General features: G+C 38.7%; 1 protein-coding gene across 2 annotated transcripts in view; it reads right to left on the bottom strand.

The window, feature by feature from the left end:
* LOC306868019 (anoctamin-3-like) overlaps nucleotides 1-24,156 on the bottom strand; it is a gene marked incomplete at both ends in the record, with an annotated part of 85,455 nt that overhangs the window by 37,712 nt on the left and 23,587 nt on the right. For both annotated transcript variants that reach the window (XM_079413989.1, XM_079413990.1), the window contains 7 exons: nucleotides 5,417-5,538; nucleotides 5,640-5,695; nucleotides 14,486-14,592; nucleotides 18,351-18,485; nucleotides 18,862-18,906; nucleotides 18,994-19,094; nucleotides 23,660-23,815. In XM_079413989.1, the coding sequence (XP_079270115.1) occupies nucleotides 5,417-5,538; nucleotides 5,640-5,695; nucleotides 14,486-14,592; nucleotides 18,351-18,485; nucleotides 18,862-18,906; nucleotides 18,994-19,094; nucleotides 23,660-23,815 (722 nt within the window). The remainder of the gene's footprint in view (nucleotides 1-5,416; nucleotides 5,539-5,639; nucleotides 5,696-14,485; nucleotides 14,593-18,350; nucleotides 18,486-18,861; nucleotides 18,907-18,993; nucleotides 19,095-23,659; nucleotides 23,816-24,156) is intronic.

Here is a 24,156-nt window from a genome sequence, read left to right as displayed (position 1 = left end):
TATCACAGATATGCTTCTTCAACCTATTTGCAATGATTTTCTCAATTATTTTGGTTTCAGTGGGTAGTAAAGAAATTGGTCTGTATGATGACACTAGTAGCCGATCACGACCCAGTTTAGGTATAAGAGCAATATCGGCATCATACATAGATGCAGGAAAACAGCCAGCTACCTGTGAATGCCTATACATACGTACCAACAATGGCAAAATAACCTTACTAAATATTTTGTAAAATTCAATTTCTTGAATAAAACTTATATCTGCTTTTAAAGATTTAAGATGTAGAATAAGCCTATATATAATAATAAGCCTAATATTGCCCAGTCTGTCATTGTGATCTTTACTGTGAATATCAGTTGACATTTATGTAATTAAGAAAAGATAAATAAATAAAAATTATGAAACCGAACATTTGGACCTTCTTTAGAACTTGTATGTTTAAACACAACCAACAGAACGCCCACACGAATTTTCCCACCCTATGCTTCCAAGGAGGGAACTATGAAACCTAGCTCCACTCCCTCCCGTTTACGGAAAAAAAAACCTTACCGGCGACTGTATACTATAGCCACCTACACTCCTCCGCAACAGTTCAATATACTGTCCGCTTTAAGGATATATAGTCTTTAATATTCATGTCCATATTTTGAATCTTAGGTTTCCTCACTGTGCAAGGTCTTGGTAGAGCAGATCACCTTTTATTCAGACATATTGTTAGTTCCATTATGATCAATTTGCACTTCCCTCGTAGATTTCCAGTTTGGGACTGTAGTCATCAGAAACAAAAAGTTTTAGTTTCCTCTCCTACCGTCACAATGAATTTCGCCGGGAATTTGAAGCCACATCTTATGTTTCTTTCCTTGCATTTGTTCCTTATGTTGTTGAAGTCCTGCCGCTTCTTCATCGTTCCCGACGTTAAATCTGGGTAGATCTGAACACTGTCACCTTTAAAACACAGAGGAGCCTTCTGTCTTGCTAGGCGTAGTACGAGCTCTTTCACTTGGAGATGGTGCAGTCTAGCAATGATAGCTCGCGGTCTATTGCCGGCGGCTGGCCTTGCGCTTCTGTGAACCATGTTTGTTTTATTTGGATCGGTTTATCAAAGTTATCTTGCCCAAGCAACTCTGGAAGTAATGAGCTGACGAACTCAGAGGGCTTGCCATTTTCCAACTTCTCTTTAATTCCCATTATGCGGATATTGTGCCTGCGAGAACGCGACTCCAGATCCTCCAGCTTTGCCTGTATGAGAGCCGTCTCAGTTGCCATCTTTGCATTTAGCCTCTCGAGGGATTCAATCCGGCCTTCGTGAGCCTGCACAGCCTCCTCTGTTTCTTCAACTCGAGCAGTCATGTCAGTCAGCGCAGATGACACACTAGAAAGTGTAGAAGATAGTTCGCCCAGTCTTTGATCCACCGTCTTATTCAAAGCACTGATTGCAGACATAAGATCCTCATTTATAGTCGGGCGTAGGTTTAGCCTCAGCTTCACCCGCGATTGTCTCGGCAACGTTATCGCCCTCTTCCGCTCCTTTTTCCGATTTCTTAACTTTATTTGGCTTCGTCATGTGTAGATCTTAATATATTCAGCTACAAAGCACAGTTTATTAGTTTGCCTTATTTAGGACATTTTTTAAATATTGATGCGGAGCCACAATACACGTCTACTCCATGGGCGTACAAACCGGAAGCCCCATAAACTTATACTTGCATACATAAATAAATAACAGTTTTGTTGCCTATAGATAGATAGAAAGATAGAATAGATCTGCTACACTACTGCTGCAAGTACCAAGACTTGCTACTGCCAATACATCCACAACATGCTGCTGTGAGCATGTAAAAATACTGCTATTGCACATATAATATGTATGAAATAACCCCCATATAGTATATATCATACATGAATACCCTGTAGCAGATCTATACAGGTGGAGCTGGGGATGGAGGATGGGTTTCTGAAGTGAGTTGCAACTGCTAAAGCAAGCACTACCCAAGTGTTTGAGTGTTGAGCAGAGAGCTCGTTGGCTGCTAATACAAAAATAACCAATTGGCTGCACCATGTGTCATTATGTTACATTGAGTTAGACTCAATCTTACTGCACCTAGACCTATCAGACTGCGCCATCTAGAATTTCATGACAGAACTTTGGATTTATTTTCTGCTGATGTTAACTTGTTTGTATGAGCTAAACAGATAGTCTTAGCCAATCCAAGCAAACTTTCTTTAAATCCTTGCATTGTAAAAGTGTTTTTAATAAATGAATAGATCGGGACACACACACACTGACCCTATATGCCCCAGATAAATAGGATAGATACAGTGGGGCAAATAATTATTTGATACACTGACGATTTTTCAAGTTTTCCCACTTACAAAGAATGGAGAGATCTGTAATTTTCATCGTAGGTACACCTCAACTGTGAGAGACAGAATATAAAAAAAATCCAGAAAATCACATTGTATGATTTTTTAATAATTCATGTCCAATTTATTGCATGAAATAAGTATTTGATACAATCGAAAAATAGAACTTAATATTTGGTACAGAAACCTTTGTTTACAATTACAGAGGTCAGACGTTTCCTGTAGTTCTTGAGCAGGTTTGCACACACTGCAGCAGGGACTTTGGCCCACTCCTCCATACAGGTGTTCTCCAGATCTTTCAGGTTTTGGGGCTGTCACTGGGCAACACGGAGTTACAGCTCCCTGCATAGATTTTCTATTGGGTTCAGGTCTGGAGACTGGCTAGGTCACTCCAGGACCTTGAAATGCTTCTTATGGAGCCACTCCTTAGTTGCCCTTGCTGTGTGTTTGGGGTCATTGTCCTGCTGGGAGACCCAGCCACGACCCATCTTCAATGCTCTTACCGAGGGAAGGAGGTTGTTGCCCAAAATTTTGCGATACATGGCCCCATCCATCCTCCCCTCAATACGGTGCAGTTGTCCTGTCCCCTTTGCAGAAAAGCACCCCCAAAGCATGATGTTTCTACCCCCATGCTTCACGGTTGGGATGGTGTTCTTGGGATTGTACTCATCCTTCTTCTTCCTCCAAACACGGCGAGTGGAGTTTATACCAAAAAGTTATATTTTGGTCTCATCTGACCACATGACCTTCTCCCATGCCTCCTCTGGATCATCCAGATGGTCTTTGGCAAACTTCAGACGGGCCTGGACATGTGCTGGCTTGAGCAGGGGGACCATGCGTGCGCTGCAGGATTTTAATCCATGACGGTGTAGTGTGTTACTAATGGTAACCATTGAGACTGTGGTCCCAGCTCTCTTCAGGTCATTGAGCAGGTCTTCCCGTGTAGTTCTAGGCTGATCCCTCACCTTTCTCAGGATCGTTGATACTCCACGAGGCCAGATCTTGCATGGAGCCCCAGTCCGAGGGAGATTGACAGTCATCTTGAATTTCTTCAATTTTCTAATAATTGCGCCAACAGTTGTTGCCTTCTCACCAAGCTGTTTGCCTATTGTCCTGTAGCCCATCCCAGCCTTGTGCAGGTCTACAATTTTGTCTTTAGTGTCCTTAGACAGATCTTTAGGCTACGTCCACACGAAGCCAGATCTCTCCCTATCCAATCTTTTTTTTGCCTCAAATTCCGTAAACACGGAGTCGTCTCAGGAAATATCTGCATCCACACGGAATCACTGAAACCGACTGAAAACGATGTAGTACACATGCCAGACCAATATGTGGCGCTGTAATTCTGCCACAGAGATACACAAAAAAACAGAGAAGAAGATTTGGACCATGTGCGTAAACCTTGCGCGCTAAATACAAACTAACACACAAAGCAGAAGATTTTGCTTTAATAACTAATGAGCTCAGTAGGTTCTGCAGCACGAACACAGGCACGTAGTCTGACATTGTTGTTGTTGTTGTCGCTGTTATGTGACGCAGCGGTGTCTGATTAGGGGCGAGACGTGGGCTGATGACGTCATCGTTTCAGAAAATATACGGATTCGCCATCCACACGAAAACGGCGTTTTAAAATGTATCCACCCTGGGACCCGGTTTCAAAAATGATCGGTTTCACTCTTTGAAAACGCCGGTTTCGTGTGGACGAAACGCCTATACGGTAAAAAATGTATGCGTATACAGAGAAACTCGTCTTCGTGTGGACGGGGCCTTAGTCTTGCCCATAGTGGAGAGGTTGGAGTCTGATTGATTGAGTGTGTGAACAGGTGTCTTTTATACAGGTAACGAGTTCAAACAGGTGCAATTAATACAGGTAATGAGTGGAGGATAGGAGGGCTTCTTAAAGACAAACTAACAGGTTTGTGAGAGCCAGAATTCTTGCTGGTTGGTAGGTGATCAAATACTTATTTCATGCAATAAAATGGAAGTTAATTATTTAAAAATCATACAATGTGATATTCTGGATTTTTTTTATATATATTCTGTCTCTCACAGTTGAGGTGTACCTACGATGAAAATTACAGATCTCTCCATTCTTTTGTAAGTGGGGAAACTTGAAAAATCGGCAGTGCATCAAATACTTATTTGCCCCACTGTACATACAGATTAACAGCAGGGAAGACTCAATGTGACTAAAAACAGGAGCATTCATTCACTTAAAACATAGCAGGTCAGGACAGTTGCATAATTCTGAAAATGGAGAATGACCTTACTCTCAAACTGATGAACCGCCACTAGCAGAGACATGCTGAGTCTGCAGATCGCCATCGCAATTATTTTTCTGCCTCCACTTTAAGAGCTGAGTGATCTAATTCAGCTTCAGTTTATGTTTGTTATGAGCCTGCGACTGCATTTTCTCTCACTCTATTTGACTACAGCTGAGATTTACACTAGAAAGACATGGTCAGCCACACCAATACAGTTCTGCACATATGAATGAGTTAGTGAGATTAAAGCTGTTCACACACAGCAACTATTTCTTTACAGGATTTCACGGCCTTTCTAGTCACCAAGAGCTTTTCAGAAACAAAGACTTTTGAGAAAGGCTCAAACAAACAGAGCGAAAGCTGTTGTGAAGACTAGGCTTTCTGGGCTTCATTCAGGCACTTAATTGTGTTTTAAAAATTAATAAAAATAATAATATGCATTGTAAAGCATAGTAAATATCTGGCTCAGATCAGCACATAGCTCTGTTTTAGTTTCATATTTCAATATTGATTTAAAAACAGTAATATCCATTTATTTTCAATATTTATGCAATACTGAATCAAATATTTCTTTCTAAAGCTACTTTAGAAATATTTTTCAATGCTTTTCTCATCTAACACAATAATCAAGTTAAATTATATTTTTGAGGGGTAATTTCTCTATTGCCAAATAGATATTAGTGATTAACTGAATATGAATATAGTAGATGTGTCCAAAAGTGTCCAGATACGTCTGTATTATATATACTGTTTTATTTTTTTACTCTGCTGTGTGTGTGTTTCTTACCGTATGAGGTCTAGAGGCTGGTATTTGTACCAGATCCCCCAGCGTGCCCATCTCTCGTACAGAAGGTGTCTGTGGTTTTGGGCCCCGTGGGTTTTAATCGGATGTCTGCTTTTATAACTTCCCTAGAAATACAATAGTTGCGTTTTCCATATCGCACACAAACACTTCAACAGTAACAACAACAAAAAACTTTGTGACTGGTAATAAATTTCACCAATTTTACCTCATGCGGAGGAAACGCTGCCTCATATGTGCTGTTGCCAAGTAACCGATTAATACCTGCAAAATAGATGGAAACAGAATAAAACAAGCATTAAAAAAAACGAAACTTTTTTATTCTTTTTTTTTTTTTTATCCAATCTTGGCATCTTTTTGCCATCTCAGTGCCCAGAATGACAATAACAGTTGTGATGTCTCACTGTCTGATGATTTTACATTCCCAGAAAACAATTTAAGCATTTGATGATTAATCTAGAGAAACACACACACACACACAAGATATAATTTCACATTAAACATTGACTAACATCACAGACACCACAAATGGGAGGAAATAACACACAATAATGAAAAAAACAAGAATACACAACAAAATCCATAAAGATACATCATGGGATGTTTCAACTTTTAAAATTATACACAGCACACATTTTGATTCCAGAAACAGATGGGTTAGCTTGGGTGAGGTTGGGAAATTAATTTTGCCCACCAACCAGAGCGACTAGTGAATGCCCAATTTGACCTATGGTGCAGAGGGTATCCTTTCCACTAGATGTAAAGTGTATGCATAGTTTCCACAGTTCATAAATTCTGATATACTGTATTCTGTATGTTTTAAATATTGCAAATGCAGCACAATAATAATAAATGTTCCAAATGTTATGACACCATTCATGTTATTGCACAGTTAAAATATGTTATGAAATAAAACCACACTACTATTCAATTAATTCCAGCGGGGTGCATCTGACTGCACTTATTTAGTGATTGTACTGCTTGATTAACTTGCGCCGAACATGGCATCCATCCTCCTGCATGTTTGGCTTCTGGCAGGAGACTCATTTACAGACAGATAACAGCAGAAGTGTAATTGGCAAAAGCAAAGGGAGATGCTTGGGGGAAAAAAACTGACTGAGAACACAAATGATTTTCAATAAAATGGAATTGAGTGCAGGCACAATCCTGTAAATAGTGGTGGAGCTTGCCTTTTCAGTATGTGGGTGCTAGTGAGTGCATGGCTTGGGTGTGAGCTTCAGCAATTGGATTAAGCTTGTATCAAACAGCTGCAGGAGGAAACTAATGGAAAATGGCTCAAAATTGTCATGATATATTTATTTTGCTAAAGGTATTTTTATGAGGAATATGCAAAATACCAAGTTTGTCCCAAACGGACAATAAAATAGCAATAAAAAGTAACAATACCACTCCAGTATTTCTGTAGCTTCTGTAACAGTGGCAAACACTGAGATTTTATGTTGTTGACTAGAGACCATGCATTGTTGTCTTTAGTCATCAATATGGAATTATAAAATATATTTGTCACTTAAATCTTTTCTCCAGTTCACTAAAGGAATAGTTCAGAAATGAAACTTTAATCACCCTCGGGCCATCGAAGACAGTTTGAGTTTATAGTAGAGGAGTTTTTTAGTTTTTTTATGAGAAGAGATTTGGAGAAATGCAGCAATATCTTGCTTGCGCACCAATGAACTGGTTTGAAGTTAAAATGCCTCAGTGATGGCTTTCAGTGACTTGTTTCTTAAAAGCATGCAGCTTTTGTCTTCACAAGACATTAATTGACGAACCGGAGTGGTGTGGATGTTTTTATCAGCTGTTTTGGACTCTCGTTAATAATCGATAATTTGATGAATCAAAATTTTTAGTTTTTGCTATGTATAAACTCTTTATGTAATAAAATATGTTTTCGTAGTTTATTTTGTCCCTTATCAGTGCAAAATGATCACAAATTAAAAAGGATTCATGCCAATATTGTCCAAAACCCCACTTTTCTAGGGTGTTTCCAAACTTTTGGAGGGCAGTACATCTGTAATTAATTTCTGTAATTACATTTATAATTGCACTGTTGCCCCATCCCTTACACCTTAACCCACCCTTAAACCTACCCACACCACTTAACCTGTCCCTAACCTTACCCGTATCCCACTTCAATAGCAGCAAACGTGTTTTGCAATACAATATGAACACAGTAAGTACATTGTACTTATTTTATGATGCAAGTACATAGTACTTAAGGCCACCGAATATAAAGTGTGACCTCAAATTTTATTCAGAAAGGGCAATGCATGAAATTGATCAAAAGTGACTGTCAAGATTTCAAAAATATTCTTTTGAAAATCAATCAAGAATCCACAAAAACATTAAGCAGCATATTAAATTACACATTAAATTATATAAATTTACCTGATAGAAGAGTAATTTTAAATTCATTGGCATAGTGGTGCAAAAAAAAAAAAAAAAAACATTGGACATTTCAAATTTGTGAGATCCAACCAAAAACAGAGTTAAAAATCACACTCTGTCTTGCTAATGCTACTTTGAGAGGTGTGATGATATTTGGGGGTCCCTGTGTGCCCGTACAACAGAGACTGTACAACACTGTACGCACCTTCCCATGAACTCCCTGACTGGCCCATGAGGAACCGCTCGTGATGCCCATAATAATTAAGCAGAGACAGACAACACAACGGTGGAGCTGCAGAGAGACGGAGACTGTGTGACCAGCAGAGACATGCAAATACAAGCTCACACATGGGACCATGAGGGACACTGACAGACGGGGCTCGTTTCGGTTCTGTGATGTTTGTAATGCGATTACTGCTGGTCCTAATGATGGAGATTCAAGGCTTAATGGGTGTGTGGTGAAGGACTGGAATGCGGAAAAGGAAAAAAGAAAATCTAGTCTAAATCTAAAGTCTAAAAATATCTAAAACACTAGTGAAGAAAAAAAAAACTAAAATGTATTTGAAAAATATTTATTTTTTCATTTACATATTTATATGCTTAATAAAAATGCCCTGCAGTTGTACTTTGCTAATTTGGATCAACTGATTTTGTGCTGAACACACTTTAATTGTGTGGAAGTAGTGCTAAAGTCCAACTACAGATATGCTGACGTGTATTTGATTGTGCTAAAGTGGAACTATTGTGAGTGTGCTTCAAGTACTGGTACACTTTATATTTATTGCATTGTTGGTACTGTTGGTATTATACAGAGAATATTCAATCCTTTTTAATAGTGATATTAAAACACTTTTTAGGCAAAATATTAAGAAATATGCATTGTGCTAAAAAGAAATACTCCAAATAAAGTTTCATCATATATCGATGTTATATCGATAAGTCTTAACTGACATGTCAATAAATATGTTAATGGATTTTAAGTATATTTAGTATGAAATAAATGTATTTTAAACAAATTATGGCATAGGTTTATTTAGGGGATTGATGAACAAATGTCTGTTTACAAATGACAAAATGGTACTCAACTGGTTGATTTTAGTTGTTGTCTTACATGTTTTGATGTGTAGTTTTTCTCACTAGGAATCACAAAGCAAACTCGGTTCCCTGAGATAAGTCAGCTCTTGTCAATTATGGAAAACTCCTGTTTACATTGTTACTGAAGCCTGATTTGTTGAAGTTTGTGTAGCTCCACAAACCAATGGCACTTGAGCCCGCCAGAAAGGGTGGAGTTGACTGCTATATAAGTCAGCGCGGAGCGCCATCTCATCAGAATCATTTGACTGAAGTGACAGCCACGCAAACGTCATGCACAGCTCGATCCCTTATCTCAGGGAACCAACCGGAGTGTTCTCTATAGAAAGATGACAGTAACACTTTATTTCAATAGTCCACTTTAGGCATTCTACTAATAGTAAGTAAGCAACTATATGCCAACTAGTAGACTGTCTGCTTAATATCTGCTAACACTTTATTTTGATGGGTCCACAACATACAAAATACTGACTATCAGAAACTTTGCAAGTATATGTCAACTTATTCTACTAACCCTAACAGTCTACTCTGAGAGTTAGTGGACATGTAGTTGTAAATGAATGAGAATTAGTTGACATGTAGTTACAAAGTTACGTATAGTTAGTGGGATGTCTAAAGTGGATTATCTAAATAAAGTGTAACCAAGATAACTCTTGTTGCCTCAGCTTTTGACTTGCCAGAGGGCTCTGTAAGCCTGAGCTATAGAAGAGACCCAAGTCAATAATATGAGGTCTACTTAAGATAGCCCTTCCACTCAAGGGGAATGGGGTATAATTAGGCAGAAAGGATCTGCGCCTGTATAGCGGGGACATCCAAGTGTTAAAATCTAATGAAGGTAGATGGCGACAACCATCCGGTGGCACAAATCTCCCCCATAGAAATCCCACCTAAGTGCCACCTAAACCTTGAGTGTGAAAGGGGTACAGCCCTTGTCCAACAACTCCCTATCTGGAGGCGTCCGTCGAGAATAGCTTCCTTTTGGAGGCCACTCCCAACTGCACGCCTGATAGGAATAGGTGAGGAGTTGAGCAGGGGGCCACTTCTCTGACACAGCGATAGGTTACCCTGATATAACACTGGCCCAGGCACCAAGCATGAGACAGAACACAATTTTGAGCCAATATTGGAGGGGCCACATTTGTCTGGGAGTCACAGGACACTTGCTGTCTGGGAGTCAGAAAACTCTTGGCTGAATTGATTCTCAGCCCAAGATGCTCCAGATGGTTGAACAACAATGACCTGTGAGCAATAAATTCCCATTCTGATCCAACTGGCACCAGACAGTCACTGAGGTAATTCAAGATGCGCATTCTCATTTGTCTTAGAGAGGAAAGAGCTGTGTCCCTACACGTCATAAAAGTGCGATCTGTGACGGGGGACTATTTGGATGTAAAAGTATGTGCCTTTCTGATCCACAGACAGAAAACCAGTCCTCAGTGCATATTTGCGTGAGGATCTGTTTCTGAATTCTGATTGTTTCTGATTCTGAATGGCTGTCGCATGAGAAAGTGATAGAGATGTCTGAGATTGAGAATTGGTCTGAGCCCACCATCTTTCTTGGGAACAAGGGAGTAGCGGCTGTAGAAACCTGACTCGCTGTTCACTAAATGGACCATTTCTACGGCACCTTTAGCAAGCAATGTTAACACTTCAGACCGAAGAATGTGAGCAGAAGTTTGAATAATACCTCTGAGGTGGCCTGCAAGCGAAGTGGAGCGAGTAACCTCGGTGTCAGCATTCCACTCCGATCCACCTAGAAGAATTGAGCTGTTTGAAGTAATGAAGGGCACTGATCCTTACGTGTAAACACACTGGTGAATCAAAGTGCTGCGGGGAGAGTGAGTATGCAGGACCTGTGCCAGTGCGGGATCACTCAAACTCAGTTACTCAGCGCCATGATTTCAGAGTCAGCAAAGAGATGGTCTCGATGCTGAAGGAGAAGAGTCTGATGAGAGACTTATGTAGCAGTCGGCTCTGCACTTTCAGGTGGGCTCAAGCACCATTGGTTTGTGCTGCTACAAAAACGGTAACAAATCAGGATTCAGTAACATAGTAAACATATTTCTCATAAGCTTAAAAAGTTGATGCAACAAGAGTTACCTTTAGATAGGGAACTAGGAATAGTTCTTCCAAAATTTATTTTCATTCACTATGTTGTTCCAAACCCATATTATTTCACTTATATAATGGAGACAGGCAGTGATGTTATTTATTTATTCATGCCAACTGTGTAAAATTTGTATTTGTCTCTTTGCAGAGTAGACATGTTCTTGATTTAATCATTTTGAAATGTGAAAAATAGCATAGGCAAGTTAAATTAAATTTCATGGGGGTTTGTGCCTTTTTATGCTTTATAAAGGTTTTGTTCTTTGTAAAAGCTTCCGTTCCCATTCTCTGCATGGTGCATGGAAAAGAGCGACCTCATTTGGGAAAGCATGTGAGTGAGAAAATGATGACAGACTGTTCATCTTGAAATATTCATAAGCTCTTCAACTCTCAGTTGCTGTTGATCTTCAGAAGTGGGAAATAAACAGCTGTGCTTGGTTTAATGGGACAGTTCACTCAGAAAATAAATATATAGCCACATTTTATTTTAAGGTCTGATTCTCACAATTAACTATTAACTTTGACTTCTGCCTAAATAAACTCCCAATTGGCTGGTTATGAATAGTAAGTTAGTTGTTGAGTTTAGGTATGGAGTAGGGGATCTAAAATATGATCATGCAGAATAAGGCATTTGCTTTATAAGTACTAATAAACAACCAATATGCTATTATATGCATTCTAGTTAATAGTGAGGATTAGTACTTTTACCAAAAATCCTGTCATCATTTATTCACCCTCATGTTATTTCAAACCTTAATTTTTTTATATAAATAAGATATATATTAGGTGGTCTTAACTACTATGTACTAACATTAATCTACAAGACTGAATTTACTGTGTAACTACATGTTGTTATAGAAAAATCATATTGAGGAGATTAAGGTTAGGTTTATAATTAAGGGTTAGAGTTTTGGGCTGAGGGCAGTGTTACTAAATATCAATTAAATGCAAGCACAATTTACCAATATCTATGTATCTAAGGATACTGTATCAAACTACCCAATGCTCACTGGAAATATGTGCCTCTACCTACTTTTCTGCACGCACGTACCTATATATAGGAATTGCTGCAGTTTCCAGTAGAAAGGCACTTGAGGCAGTAAAACTCTCATAACTTTTATTCCTTTCCACACAAAATATGATTTACAGGGCAAGAGGTTAGATTAAGAAAGCCTATTTTTTGCACAATATTATGACTTTAAAACAATTTGAATTGAGGTTTGAAAACTTATACTTTTGATCATTAGCATCACATATGCAGCTTCATATGTATTGGTATGTGATAAGAGTAGGTTTGTCTGGTAGCTCAAGCGATGCAGTGTTGCAGTTGTGTGGTGAAGAGCTCTGGTACGAATTTATAGTGAAACTACAGTACACTCTCGAACAGCTCAAACCAACGTAGAAAGAAGTTCAAGCATGGCTGCATTAGTGAATGCATTTTAATATCTTATTTGCATTTGTTAACACTATCGGGTAGGTTTAGGGTCAGGTTTGGTGCAGGGGGTATTAGCAACACAACAGAGCATTAACCTTTCCGTGACACTCCCTGACATTTCAATTCTGAACCGCCGCAATAAGTACTGTACCTGAAGCGACGTAATAAAAAAAGCAATAATCCTGTACCAATGTAATAAAAACACAGCCACTGGACATTTCACTTCTAAACTTGTCACGAAACGCACGGAGTCAAAACCTGGATACAAAATAGCCTATTATATCTAAATTATGATGTTTTTTGATGTAAACATCTTGCTAATATTATAGGTGCATCACAGAGAACATTGTAAAATAATAAAAAAAATGCAGTACATGATTTCAATTATATTAAAACGGAAATGTCGAGCCTTGCTTAAATATAAAAGGGTCTCATTTATATTTTTGGCGGACAAATTACAAATATAGGTCACATGAAAATGATTTATTTTCATTTTATACATTTTTTTGTTCTAATTTTCTAGGAAAACGAGGCATCACACAGAAAAAATTAAATTGGAAATACATGACTTTGCCCACATTTCTGCAAAAAGTACCTACAATATACATCAATTTCACTGTAGTTTCCAGCTGAAATAGACATTTCACTTTAAAACTTGCTGTGAAACCTGCTACGTACTACAAACACTAAAATGGCATTTTGCAATCATTTTGTACACATAGGCACATTTATTTATTTGTTTTCACATTCTGTGTTGTTTAGTAAATCTGCATCTACAATGGATAAAAAGAGATATGGCTTATAATGTTTCTTGTTCATGTGTCACCTGAAAAGTACATCAAAATATACCCAGAGCAACATATTTCAGGTTTTGCAGAAATATCGAGGCACGTAGAAGCAGAGTCACATATTTCCAATGAGCCTGGATTAGGATTCTCACAGAAAGAGGTGACTTTCATTGCAAATTTGACATAAAAACACACTGAGGGACAAGCGTTTTATTAGTGTGCATTATTGACTGTTATGCTATTTGATAAAAACTCACAGTTTAATAGTCGGGTTTGTAAACTACGTCTCATTTTGAGTTGACTAGCAGGACATTGAGCTGAGCTGCAGGGGCACGACTGAGCGCAGGGATTTATGGGGGATTAAGAGTTCTTCTCCCAATCTGATCTGGTCTGAGCGAGTGGGCGGTCACTGGTATTATTTTATTAACATGAAAATCCCAATTGCAAGGCCAGCTTTAATCAGCAGAAAACCACAAGAGCAGGCAGACAAGAAAGCCAAAGAAGAAGGGCACGAGTGTGACATTAAAATAAGAGGACTAACAGAGAGATTAGAGAAAAAGGTCAGAAGGATATTGTAGGTCATTGCACATAAAACTATATCACGTCTTCAAATATTTACTGACAGAAATGTATTGACAACAGGTGAATTTCATGAAAACAGCAGTGTTTATTATTTAAATACTCTTAACATTTCGAATGAGCTTCAGTTTTCTTTTAATTTTATTTTTTTTATAAATTTTTGTCCTTTTTAATCTTATTTTTTTAAGGCTTTAATTTTATTTTCAATTCAGTTTTATTTTCTGTAATTTTTGTTCATCATTTTATTTACTTCAGTTTTAAATGAGCATTTCTGAAGTTTTTTTTTTTTTTTTTTAAGTTTGTGTTTTTGTCATCTAATATTAATATTTTATCCAGCTTTATTTCATTTAACCAAAATGATTTATTTAACAGATTGAAGTTTAGTTCAAATAATGACCCTGAAACTGGGGTTGATTTTGGGGTAACGGGTGACCTGGATATTTTTAGATTCAACCGATTTTGTAAACTTCTTAATAACCATTACTGAAAAAAAAGATCATATATGAGAGAATGGTATGAGCAAGAGAAATGGTATATTAATAATGAGTGAGAGAAATGGTATCATTGTGTACATGATAAAGATGATCGTAGTGACTGCGGAGTGTGTGACGTTTGATGAAGATGTTTGGAGGGGTTTAGCTGTCTTCTTACCCATCTTAGACTTCCCGTCCTCGTACTTTGTGCGCTGCAGTACATGATGTACTATCCTGCTTCTGGTTGAGTTGGAGAAAAATGTCTCTCTGTTGTTGATGGTAAAACTTCAAGAAAACAAAGTACATTGTTTGAATACACACATTTGTTGTAAGTTGCATGTATTAAAGCATGTACTAAACTGAATACAGTAAATATACAGTAAGCACACCACAGCAGCCTAGAGATCAGTACTCATAGCTTTAGTATATCAGTGTAAATATTAATTTAGAGAGGATCACATCTGACATATAAAGCTCAGAGCAGATTGTGTCAGCATACAGACACATTCATACATTAAAGATGGGCTTCCTTCCTGGATGAAATGAATCTCACAGAACCCGTCAAGAACATGCTGCAGCTCATATTTCACCTAAAATCTAAATAATTACAATATTCCTTATAGAATTTGCCTATAGAATATATTTTGCACTGTGTTACTGTTTTCATGAAAGATGATTCTAATTAGATTGTCATTACTGTAACGCAATCTTGTTATTTAACATATTAAAATCTAGTTAATTGCACTTTTAACTATTTTTATTTCAATTTTAACTTTGTTAACAAATTAAGTAAATTAAAGTGCCTGATTTATTTATTTTGAAAATTAGTATATTTTTTATTTTTGTAAATTACCTTTCATGCAGTGTGTAACGTAGCTGTATGTAAATGTAAACAGCCTGCAACGTTGAAAAGCTGCAAGCGCAAAGGAGGGGTTTGGAAAGATGAATCTTCAAACAAATCATTTGAGAAATAATGTACAATTAAATGAATACTAAAGTGTTTTTTGACCTTGCATACAATTATGAAACTTTCAAATATATAACTGGGACACTTTAATTGATAAATTAACGGTAGTTCTACAAAAACTACTGTAAGTGCTCCAATTAAATTACCAACAAATATGTTCACTTTCGAGGGAACTCACGCTGCGTCCAAATGATGACGTATGAAAAATGCTTCTGCGTCTGAAGCACATGTGCAGCTACTCCAATCCTGACATGTCAGCGGCGTCCCCTGTGACGTGTGACGGCATACTGCAGAAGCTGTATAGCACAGATCTGCAGCAAGTGCCCTGTGTCAAACTGTCCATCCTTTTTGGTGTCGTTGTAAAAGTGCAAAAAGAAAAAAAAAAGAACAGAAAGTGTACAGAAAAAAAACCAAGTGATGAGCAGTTTAAATCGTGTGGGACACCCTGCCCACGCTACATCACAGATCTGTGCGTTAGCTGCTTGGTAGCAGAGCATGCATGGTCAGGTCTATGCACACTATGAACAGCTGCTGCTCAGAACGCTCTGCTCCCTGCTGATTTTGACCTAGGACCTTTATCTGCTTTTAGGTCCTCACAGGTACGGAACCTGGGTGTTTTATTGGATGACACGCTAAAATTTGATAAACAAATTTCCACCGTGATTGGATCTAGTTTTTATCAGCTCCGTACACTTGCAAAAATCAAAAATTTTCTCACCGACAAGACTCTGGAGATGGCCGTTCATGCTTTTATTACGTCGCGTCTAGATTATTGTAATTCTTTATATTGTGGCATCTCTAAATCACAAATTGCCCGTCTTCAATTGGTCCAGAACGCTGCTGCTAAGTTTCTTTTAAAAAAGAAAAAAAGGGATCATGTCACTCCGCTCCTGAAGGCCCTTCACTGGTTGCCTATCCAATTTAGAATACACTTCAAAATTTTATTATTTGTTTTTAAATCGTTACATCATCAAGCACCCATTTACCTATCCGAATTGCTCCACCAGTATACCACTTTGAGAAGTTTGAGATCCGGCGACCAGAACCTCCTCTTAATTCCACACTCTAGACTCAAGCGTAGAGGTGACCGTGCCTTTTCAGTAATTGGGCCTCGTCTTTGGAATGACTTGCCAGTTGAGATTAGAACGGCCCCTAGTCTGACGATTTTTAAATCACTCTTAAAAACCTATTTGTTTTCAATGGCCTATTAGGTTGTATTTTATCTATTCCATTTCTTATTTATGTGTCTTGTTTCCTTTTAATTTTTCTTGTGGATGCTTCCAAGTGTAAAGCACTTTGGTCAGTCTTCTGGCTGTTTTAAATGTGCTATATAAATAAAGTAAACTTGAAACTTGAAACTTCCTTCGCAGGCTGGTGAGCGATCCTGGACGGTCGCTTGACTGAAGGTCTGTGGTCCCGGCCTGGGATCTGGCCATGGTTGTAGAGGGGTTGTCTCTGGCACTCTTTGAACCCATATATTCTGTCTCTGCATTTTGTTCCTCATAAAGTTATCATTTGGACACAGTGCAAGTTCTCTCAAAAGGGAACGCCTCGGGTTATGACTGTAACAATGGTTCCCTGAGACGGTACTGTGTTCTCTTGCCATACATACTGGATGCCTGAGAGAGACTTGCTTTAGCCTATCAGAAGCTTGCTTTCCTGTGGGCAGTGTTGGAGAAAATTACTATAACGCATTACAATATTGTGTTATCCCACAAAAAGTAACTAATTGTATTACTTGCTGAAAGCAATGCATTTTGTTACTTTTGCATTACTTTTTGCCACCTGAGATGAGTTGTTTATTTTAAAAAAGTAACTTTATTTAAAGATTTTTTCTTGTAAATTTAAAAGTAATGCGTTACTTTATTAGTTACTTAGGGAAAGTAATCTGATTACGCTCAGTAATGTGCGTGACTTGTAATGCATTACCCCATCACTGGTTGCAGGAATACTATTTTTCGCTGTCGCACGTCACGAGTGATGCAGCACCGATCAAGATTGGAGTAGCTGTATAGGTGTTTTAGATGCAGTCACACAAAATTATTCCCCATAGCATCATCATTTGGACTCGCCTCGTTCCCTTCAAAAACTCACAAGGAAAACTTAAGCAGATTATATTAAAATACAATTTAAATTTAGGAAATGTGATTTAAATATACATTTAATGTTTTGAAAGTTGAAGTAGTAAAATTACAAAAAAAATAAAAAATACTAATACTGGAATAAAAGAAAAAAACACATAGAAATGTTTTTGTTTTCGAAAAAAAACAAAAAAATATCTTATTTTAATAAAAATGACAAAACCACAAAATTACTAAAAACTAAAATCAAACAATAACAAAATGCAAAAGATAATTCAAAATATTTATATTACTATATATATAATTACTATAACAGTATAAATAATACTAAATAATGACATTTTTGACAGGTTTCGTGAGATACACCCTTCTGCTACAGTGAGAAAAAAATAAATAATTTATATATATATATATATATGTATCACTCAGTTATCTTCGACACTGCAGTGCATTGGAAAATATATCTGCAGAGTGTTTCAAGTTCTTTGTCAGGTTTAACCTTGCCCTCTTCAAACATTTCTGTGCATTCAAAACCTCTGGCCGGCCTCAAATAAACCCTTACTGACAACACGCACTTAACAAAAACTAACTCTGCTGCCCCAGGACACAGTTCTTTGTGAGGTCATGCATTTCCACTGATCTCTGATCTGTAAAGTGGATGTCAGCAACCAATGACTCAAACATTCACAAATAGTCATCAGGTTCAAGTACATCAAGTACGTGGTCCGAAAGTGCCTCCATCATAAAATCTGCTCTAAAAGGGTCAGCTGAGGCTAAAATCTGTGGTGGACACTATACGTCCCTTGAGCTCCTGGGTGGATGAAGGATGTGGTTTCAGCTTCAGTTAGCAAACCATGGTTGAAATGTATATGAGGCCACGGCTATTTAATTGCAGTATCATATTCCCAGAAAGCAAAAGGTGCCGTACAATGACTTTTTTTTTTCTGAGAAGACATGGGATTTGGTTATAACATGGTCATGGATGAAGGACGTACTGGTGCATTCTGGCCCTGCTGAAGGGGGCGGTGTAGCAGTCACTTTCCTCCAGATCTGGTAACGCCTCTTTATCCAGTTTCATGGGGTTTCTGGGCAGCCAGCTCTTCAACTGACGAAATCTCAACTGAAATTGACTATAGACATACGTTTGCATTAGCATTTCTCAAGATATTATCTCCAACGAGCAGACTAAAAATGACAGAGCGGAGTTATTAATGGTAGTTTCTGCATTTCACACTCACAGTTACTTCTAAAATTGAATTATTTTCTGATGCAAATTAAATCAAGCAAATTAAATTTCGTCCCCTGAGACGCACTACAAATATTGGGCTAATTAACCATATAAAATCTTTATTCCCAACTGCTAATGTCTGACTCAAATTAAATTTCAAGAAAATGAACAAAATCGAGGTACTGAAGAGGCTTTTGACTTTAATGCAAATAAAATGAAATCATTAAATAGCCAAATATGTGTAAACACAGAACAGTAAGAACTCTGTAATATCCTACCTGCTCATAGATTTTTTCTTCCAGTCTGTGAAGTAACACTTTTTCCTATAAAAATATAAATCAAGCGGTCACAATGCATTCACATACAGTGCAGTATGAAATGTAGTACAATATGGGGACAGTGCTCTCTACCTGAAGGGCATTCTAATGTTCATCTGCTCAGCATATTTACACAGCGTGTCCCACGGCGCATGAATCTTCACAAACATGATATCACCATTTGTTAATGAGGGCTGTCAAAGTGAAAAAACAAAAAACAAATCAATATCGGCATATAACAGACATGTAATCAATTGCAATGGTTTTATAATATTGGGAATGGAGGTTTTTGAGCAGACTGTTTTCAAAAATAATCATATAAATATATATTTTTAAAAGTATCCATATAAATATTTGTTCATTTTATAAGGTTTGTCATTTTTACAACTCTAAATGTCTAAAAACTTTTCAGTTTTTTTAGCAATAAACATTTAAAATAAACAGAAAAAGTAATAGAAATATAATTAATAACTAGATAAAAAAAGTTTTTCAAGACAAACTTTAAGTTGGTGTGAGAAAACCGGAACAGAAAGTTTGAAAAGTTTAAAATGTGCAAGTTGCTAACATGTTGCTAGCATGTTTATAGCATGATTAGCACCTTACTAGCATGTCACAAGCATGATTAGCAAGTTACTAGCATGTCTTTAGCATGATTAACAAGTTACTAGCATGTCGCTAGCATGTTTCTAGCATGATTAGCATGTTGCTAGCATATCGCTAAAATGATTAGCAAGTTACTAGCATGTCGCTAGCATGTTTCTAGCATGATAAGTATGCTGCTAGCAAGACTGGCAAATTAATAGCATGTCGCTAGTATGTTTCTAGCATTATTAGCATGCTACTAGCATGTTTCTAGCATGATTAGCATGTCGTTAGTATAGATAGATAGATAGATAGATAGATAGATAGATAGATAGATAGATAGATAGATAGATAGATAGATTAGAAATATTAGATAGATGAGTTTGAATGAGTTTGATTGATTGAAGCTTGATTGAAGCTTGATTGAGTCTAATGGGCTTCAGTGTATTTTGATTTGAATTTTGACAGTTGGAGTTTGAATAGTCTTGTCTTATTTGAATATTCCCTCAATGGGATTCTATGGGATGACAGTCTATGGGATTTTTATGATATTTAATCTTCATTTTTATGAAAACTATAAGTCCTATCAGTCTGAAGAGAAATAGCAACTCGAGTAAGACCAGTCTGAAGAGCTGGGTTGAGTTCGGTGGTTCTAGCTTGAAATCTCTAGGAAGAGATGCATTCAGAAATGTAGTCTCATAAGAATAATAATAACTTGAATGTAAATTTGGGGTGGTTGCTAGTGTGTTGCTATGCGGTTGCTAGGGTACCCAGGATGGTTGCTAGGTCCGTTGCTAGGGTACACAATGTGGTTGCTAAGGTGTTGCTATGCGGTTGCTAGGGTGTTGCTATGCAGTTGCTAGGGTACCCAGAGTGGTTGCTATGGTGTTTCTATGCGGTTGCTAAGGTACTCGGTGTTGCTATGTGGTTGCTAGGGTACCCAGGACGGTTGCTAGGGCCATTGCTAGGGCACCCAGGATGGTTGCTAGGGCCGTTGCTTGGGTACACAATGTGGTTGCTAAAGTGTTGCTATGCAGTTGCTAGGATACTCAGAGTTGTTGCTAGGGTACCCATGGTGGTTGCTAGGGTGTTGCTAAGTAGTTGCTAGGGTAATATGGGTGGTTGCTAGGGTGTTGCAATGCGGTTGCTAGGGTATTCTGGGTGGTTGCTAGGGCCGTTGCTATGTGGTTGCTATGTTACCTGGGGTGGTTCCTAGGGTGTTGCTAAGCAGTTGTTAGTTGTCACAGATCGTTACTATGAAGTTTTATAGAGTTCTTAGCATGTTCTTAGCCTGAATTAGCACTTAGCTAATGACTATTAGCATGTAGCTATTCACTGTTACCATGACTAGCATGTTTGAAGTCTGGTTTGCTAGCATGAATCAAAAGAACCAGCTCCCATGTCTGTACTATATTCTGATGCAAAGATATAGGTCTTGCTAGACGGTTGCTAGGGTACTCTGTTTGGTTGTTAGGGAGTGGCCTGGCAGCTGCCAATGATAATACTCCACAGGCTGCTTGCCAGTATGAAGGCTATAAACAAACCCCCATGTCTATATGACATTCAGATTTGAAGATATGCCTCTTTGAGTTTGGGTTGCAAGGGTCGACAATAACGGTTGCTAGGGTGTGGCTAGGAACTGCCAGTGGTGGTTCATGATTGGTTGTTTGCTGTCCCGAGTCAAAAACACCCATCCCCAACACCCACCCCCATGTCTCTACAACACTGTGATCTAAAGATATCCATCTGGCGCTTTATAATGGCAGTCTATGTGATCAGTTGCTAGGGTGCTCTAAATGGTTGCTAAGGCGTGGCTTGACTGGTTCACAGTGATCCTGAGAGTCTGATTGTTTGCCTGAGTAAAATGAGCCCACCCCCATATCTCTATGACATTCAGATTTGAAGATATGCCTGTTTGGGCTTTGGTTGCTAGAGTGCTCGACAGTGGTTGCTAGGGCGTGGCTAGGAAGTATCTATGGTGATTCATGATTGGTTGTTTGCTGCCCCGAGTAAAATGACCCCACCCCCATGTCTCTATGACACTGTGATCCAAAGATATCCATCTGGGCTATGGGATCAGTTGCTGGGGTTCTCTAAATGGTTGCTAGGGCGTGGCATGAAAGCTTCATAATGATCCTGAGAGTCTGATTGGTTGGCTGAGTAAAATGAGCCCACCCCCATGTCTCTATGTCATTGTGAAGCAGAGTTATGTTCAATGCTAAATTCCATAAGTAGGAAAAACACGTTCAGATGCTATTTCATGGTCCGTCCCTCACCATAGTATGTATATGGGGCAAATTTGGGGCACTCTTGCGCCCCAGGGGTACAACTAACATCCCATAGGCATAATGGTTTTTATACTGTACAAACTGTATGTGCTATATAACTGTATGTGCTACCCTACACCTTATCTTAGCCCTCATAGGAGACTGTGCACTTCTACTTTTCCCAAAAAAATGTCTCTAGGTTACGTATGTAACCCTGGTTCCTCAAGGGAACGAGATGCTGCATCGAGTCACTATGGGAACGTCTTCAGCGTGACCACGCTCTGAATCACATGTGTAATCAGTCCAATGGAAGGGCGTGACATCACGGGCAGGTGACATAATCGTCCAGGAAGCATTAAAGCATGTGCGGTGGAACCGGCATCAGCTTCACGAGACGCAGCGTCTTGTTCCCTCGAGGAACCAGGGTTACATACATAACCTTGAGACTTTCCTCTTCAGGAACTTGAGCTGTGTCGAGACGCTATGGGAACGAGATGCCCACGCCGCCGGACTTCCAAATCCCTGCCAAGCGTTGATGGAGCACAGCTAGGGTGAGAGAAAAAGGGCCACGAGTGGCCAAGTGGGCGGGGCCTGCGTCCCGAAAGCCAACTTCCGAAAGTGAGTCTTGGTCCCCAAGAGAGGGGAGAGCAGAGAACTCGAGGCTATTGAAAGCATCCTCAACCACCACAGGCTTAAGCTCTCTGGCCTCATGCTCCGACGAGTGGAGGCCTCTAAAACTCTTTAAGCGAGAGGAGACCTGACGACACTCGCCGAAACAGTTGAGCTCTCAGAGCGGAGACCTCTGCATACCGACTCTCTAATCGAGAGGAGGTCTACTACGCTCCACAGGCTGGACATCCTGTAAGGAGTGTCACCCAGAGCCTACCACTCACATAACTGTCCTAGCGGAGCTCTGGCAAGCGGAGGTCTCTAACACTCTCGAAGCGAGAGGAGACCTGATGACACTCGCCGAACAGTCGAGGTCTCAGAGCGGAGACCTCTGCATACTGACTCTCTAAATCGAGAGGAGGTCTACTACGCTCCATACGCTGGACCTCTCATAAGGAGACTCACACAGAGCCTACCACTCACATGACTGTCCTAGCGGAGCTCTGGCGAGCGGAGGCCTCTAAAAATCGTAAACCCGACTAAAAGAGAGCTTAAGGGTTAAAAAACAGTTTTGTTCATCTTTTTAAGTGTCAAAACTTATTTGGATCTGTGTAAAGTAGCAGAACTAGGAAAAGCTGATGTTGTTACCAAGCATGGAAAAAGGTGAAACTTATTGTACTGTATGTTTCGACATGACAAACACACCTCCAGAAGAGCTGTAGAGGTAAAAAAATAGTATGACTAATGCTGGAGTTGTGCTACAGTATAAAAATGGTATGACAGATCTGGGAGAAGAAAAGCAAGTTTGATAAAGTAGAGTTCAGGTGTTCAGCGACCAACATAGAACATTAAGAGTTACCTAAGAGAACCACATTAGACTCTTTAATGACATTAGGTCTGTTCTAAAACTTATCAGCATAAGTCGTGACATATCAAACACTGTTTCTGGGTCCAAGCCACTACTTGTTTCAGTTGAGAATACTTTGTATGTATTCTTACATTTAGTAGAATGTTAAGTAGTTAGCATAGTAGCATGCTAACATCAGACTCTATATGAATCAATTGTGGGTGTCTCCTGACTTTCGGTCACATTAGAAGTGTTATTTTTATGCTGTGCAGAGTTGTCCATGAAGAGTTTTACTTCTGAGGTTTCATTTCAGACAGGATGCATCAGAAGGAAGAGCTGCCAAAATAACCCTGATCGTTATATTCTGTGATCTTTCCTTAAAGGCAAAATAATTAATCCAAACAAATGGCCGTTAAAATACCACTGTCATCTAGTGAAAGATTTTGTTCTGTACCTCCTTCTCCAGCATTAGCCCTTCCGCCCGCAGGTTCCTCTCAAACGTGCACCTCTTCTCCACCTGAGGGCTGGATTTCTTATAGACTAATATATAGTCAATGCGCTTCTTCCCATCTCTAAACATCAATCCTGAGGGTTTTTCTAGATTGTTCCCCTGAAAACGAATCAGAGCATTTCATTAGATTTTATTAGAAAATATAAAACAATAATTCTGTTAAGTTTTAGTCCTTAAACATTTAAGCCGTGGATTCCCTCAGGAATGTCAAAATCCACTTTTGAGTTATGATTGTAATTTATGTTGTCGAACAAAACGTAGTTTTGTTTAGTAATTTTCTTAAATCCCATTAGAATTTCCTGAGGGAATTTTTCAGTGTTGGCTTGTAAACTGACATCATTGGACATCTTGATATGTTGCTGAAACATTTAATTGTGAGAAAGAAAAAAAAAACAAGGCACTTATAAAGGGGAGCTACTCAAGATCTGATTTAATTCATC

Source organism: Barbus barbus (genome assembly GCF_936440315.1).
Source record: "Barbus barbus genome assembly, chromosome: 50".
NCBI lineage: Eukaryota > Metazoa > Chordata > Actinopteri > Cypriniformes > Cyprinidae > Barbus > Barbus barbus.
Note: the sequence above shows the minus strand (reverse complement) of the source record. Positions and strands in the feature narration are given on the sequence as shown.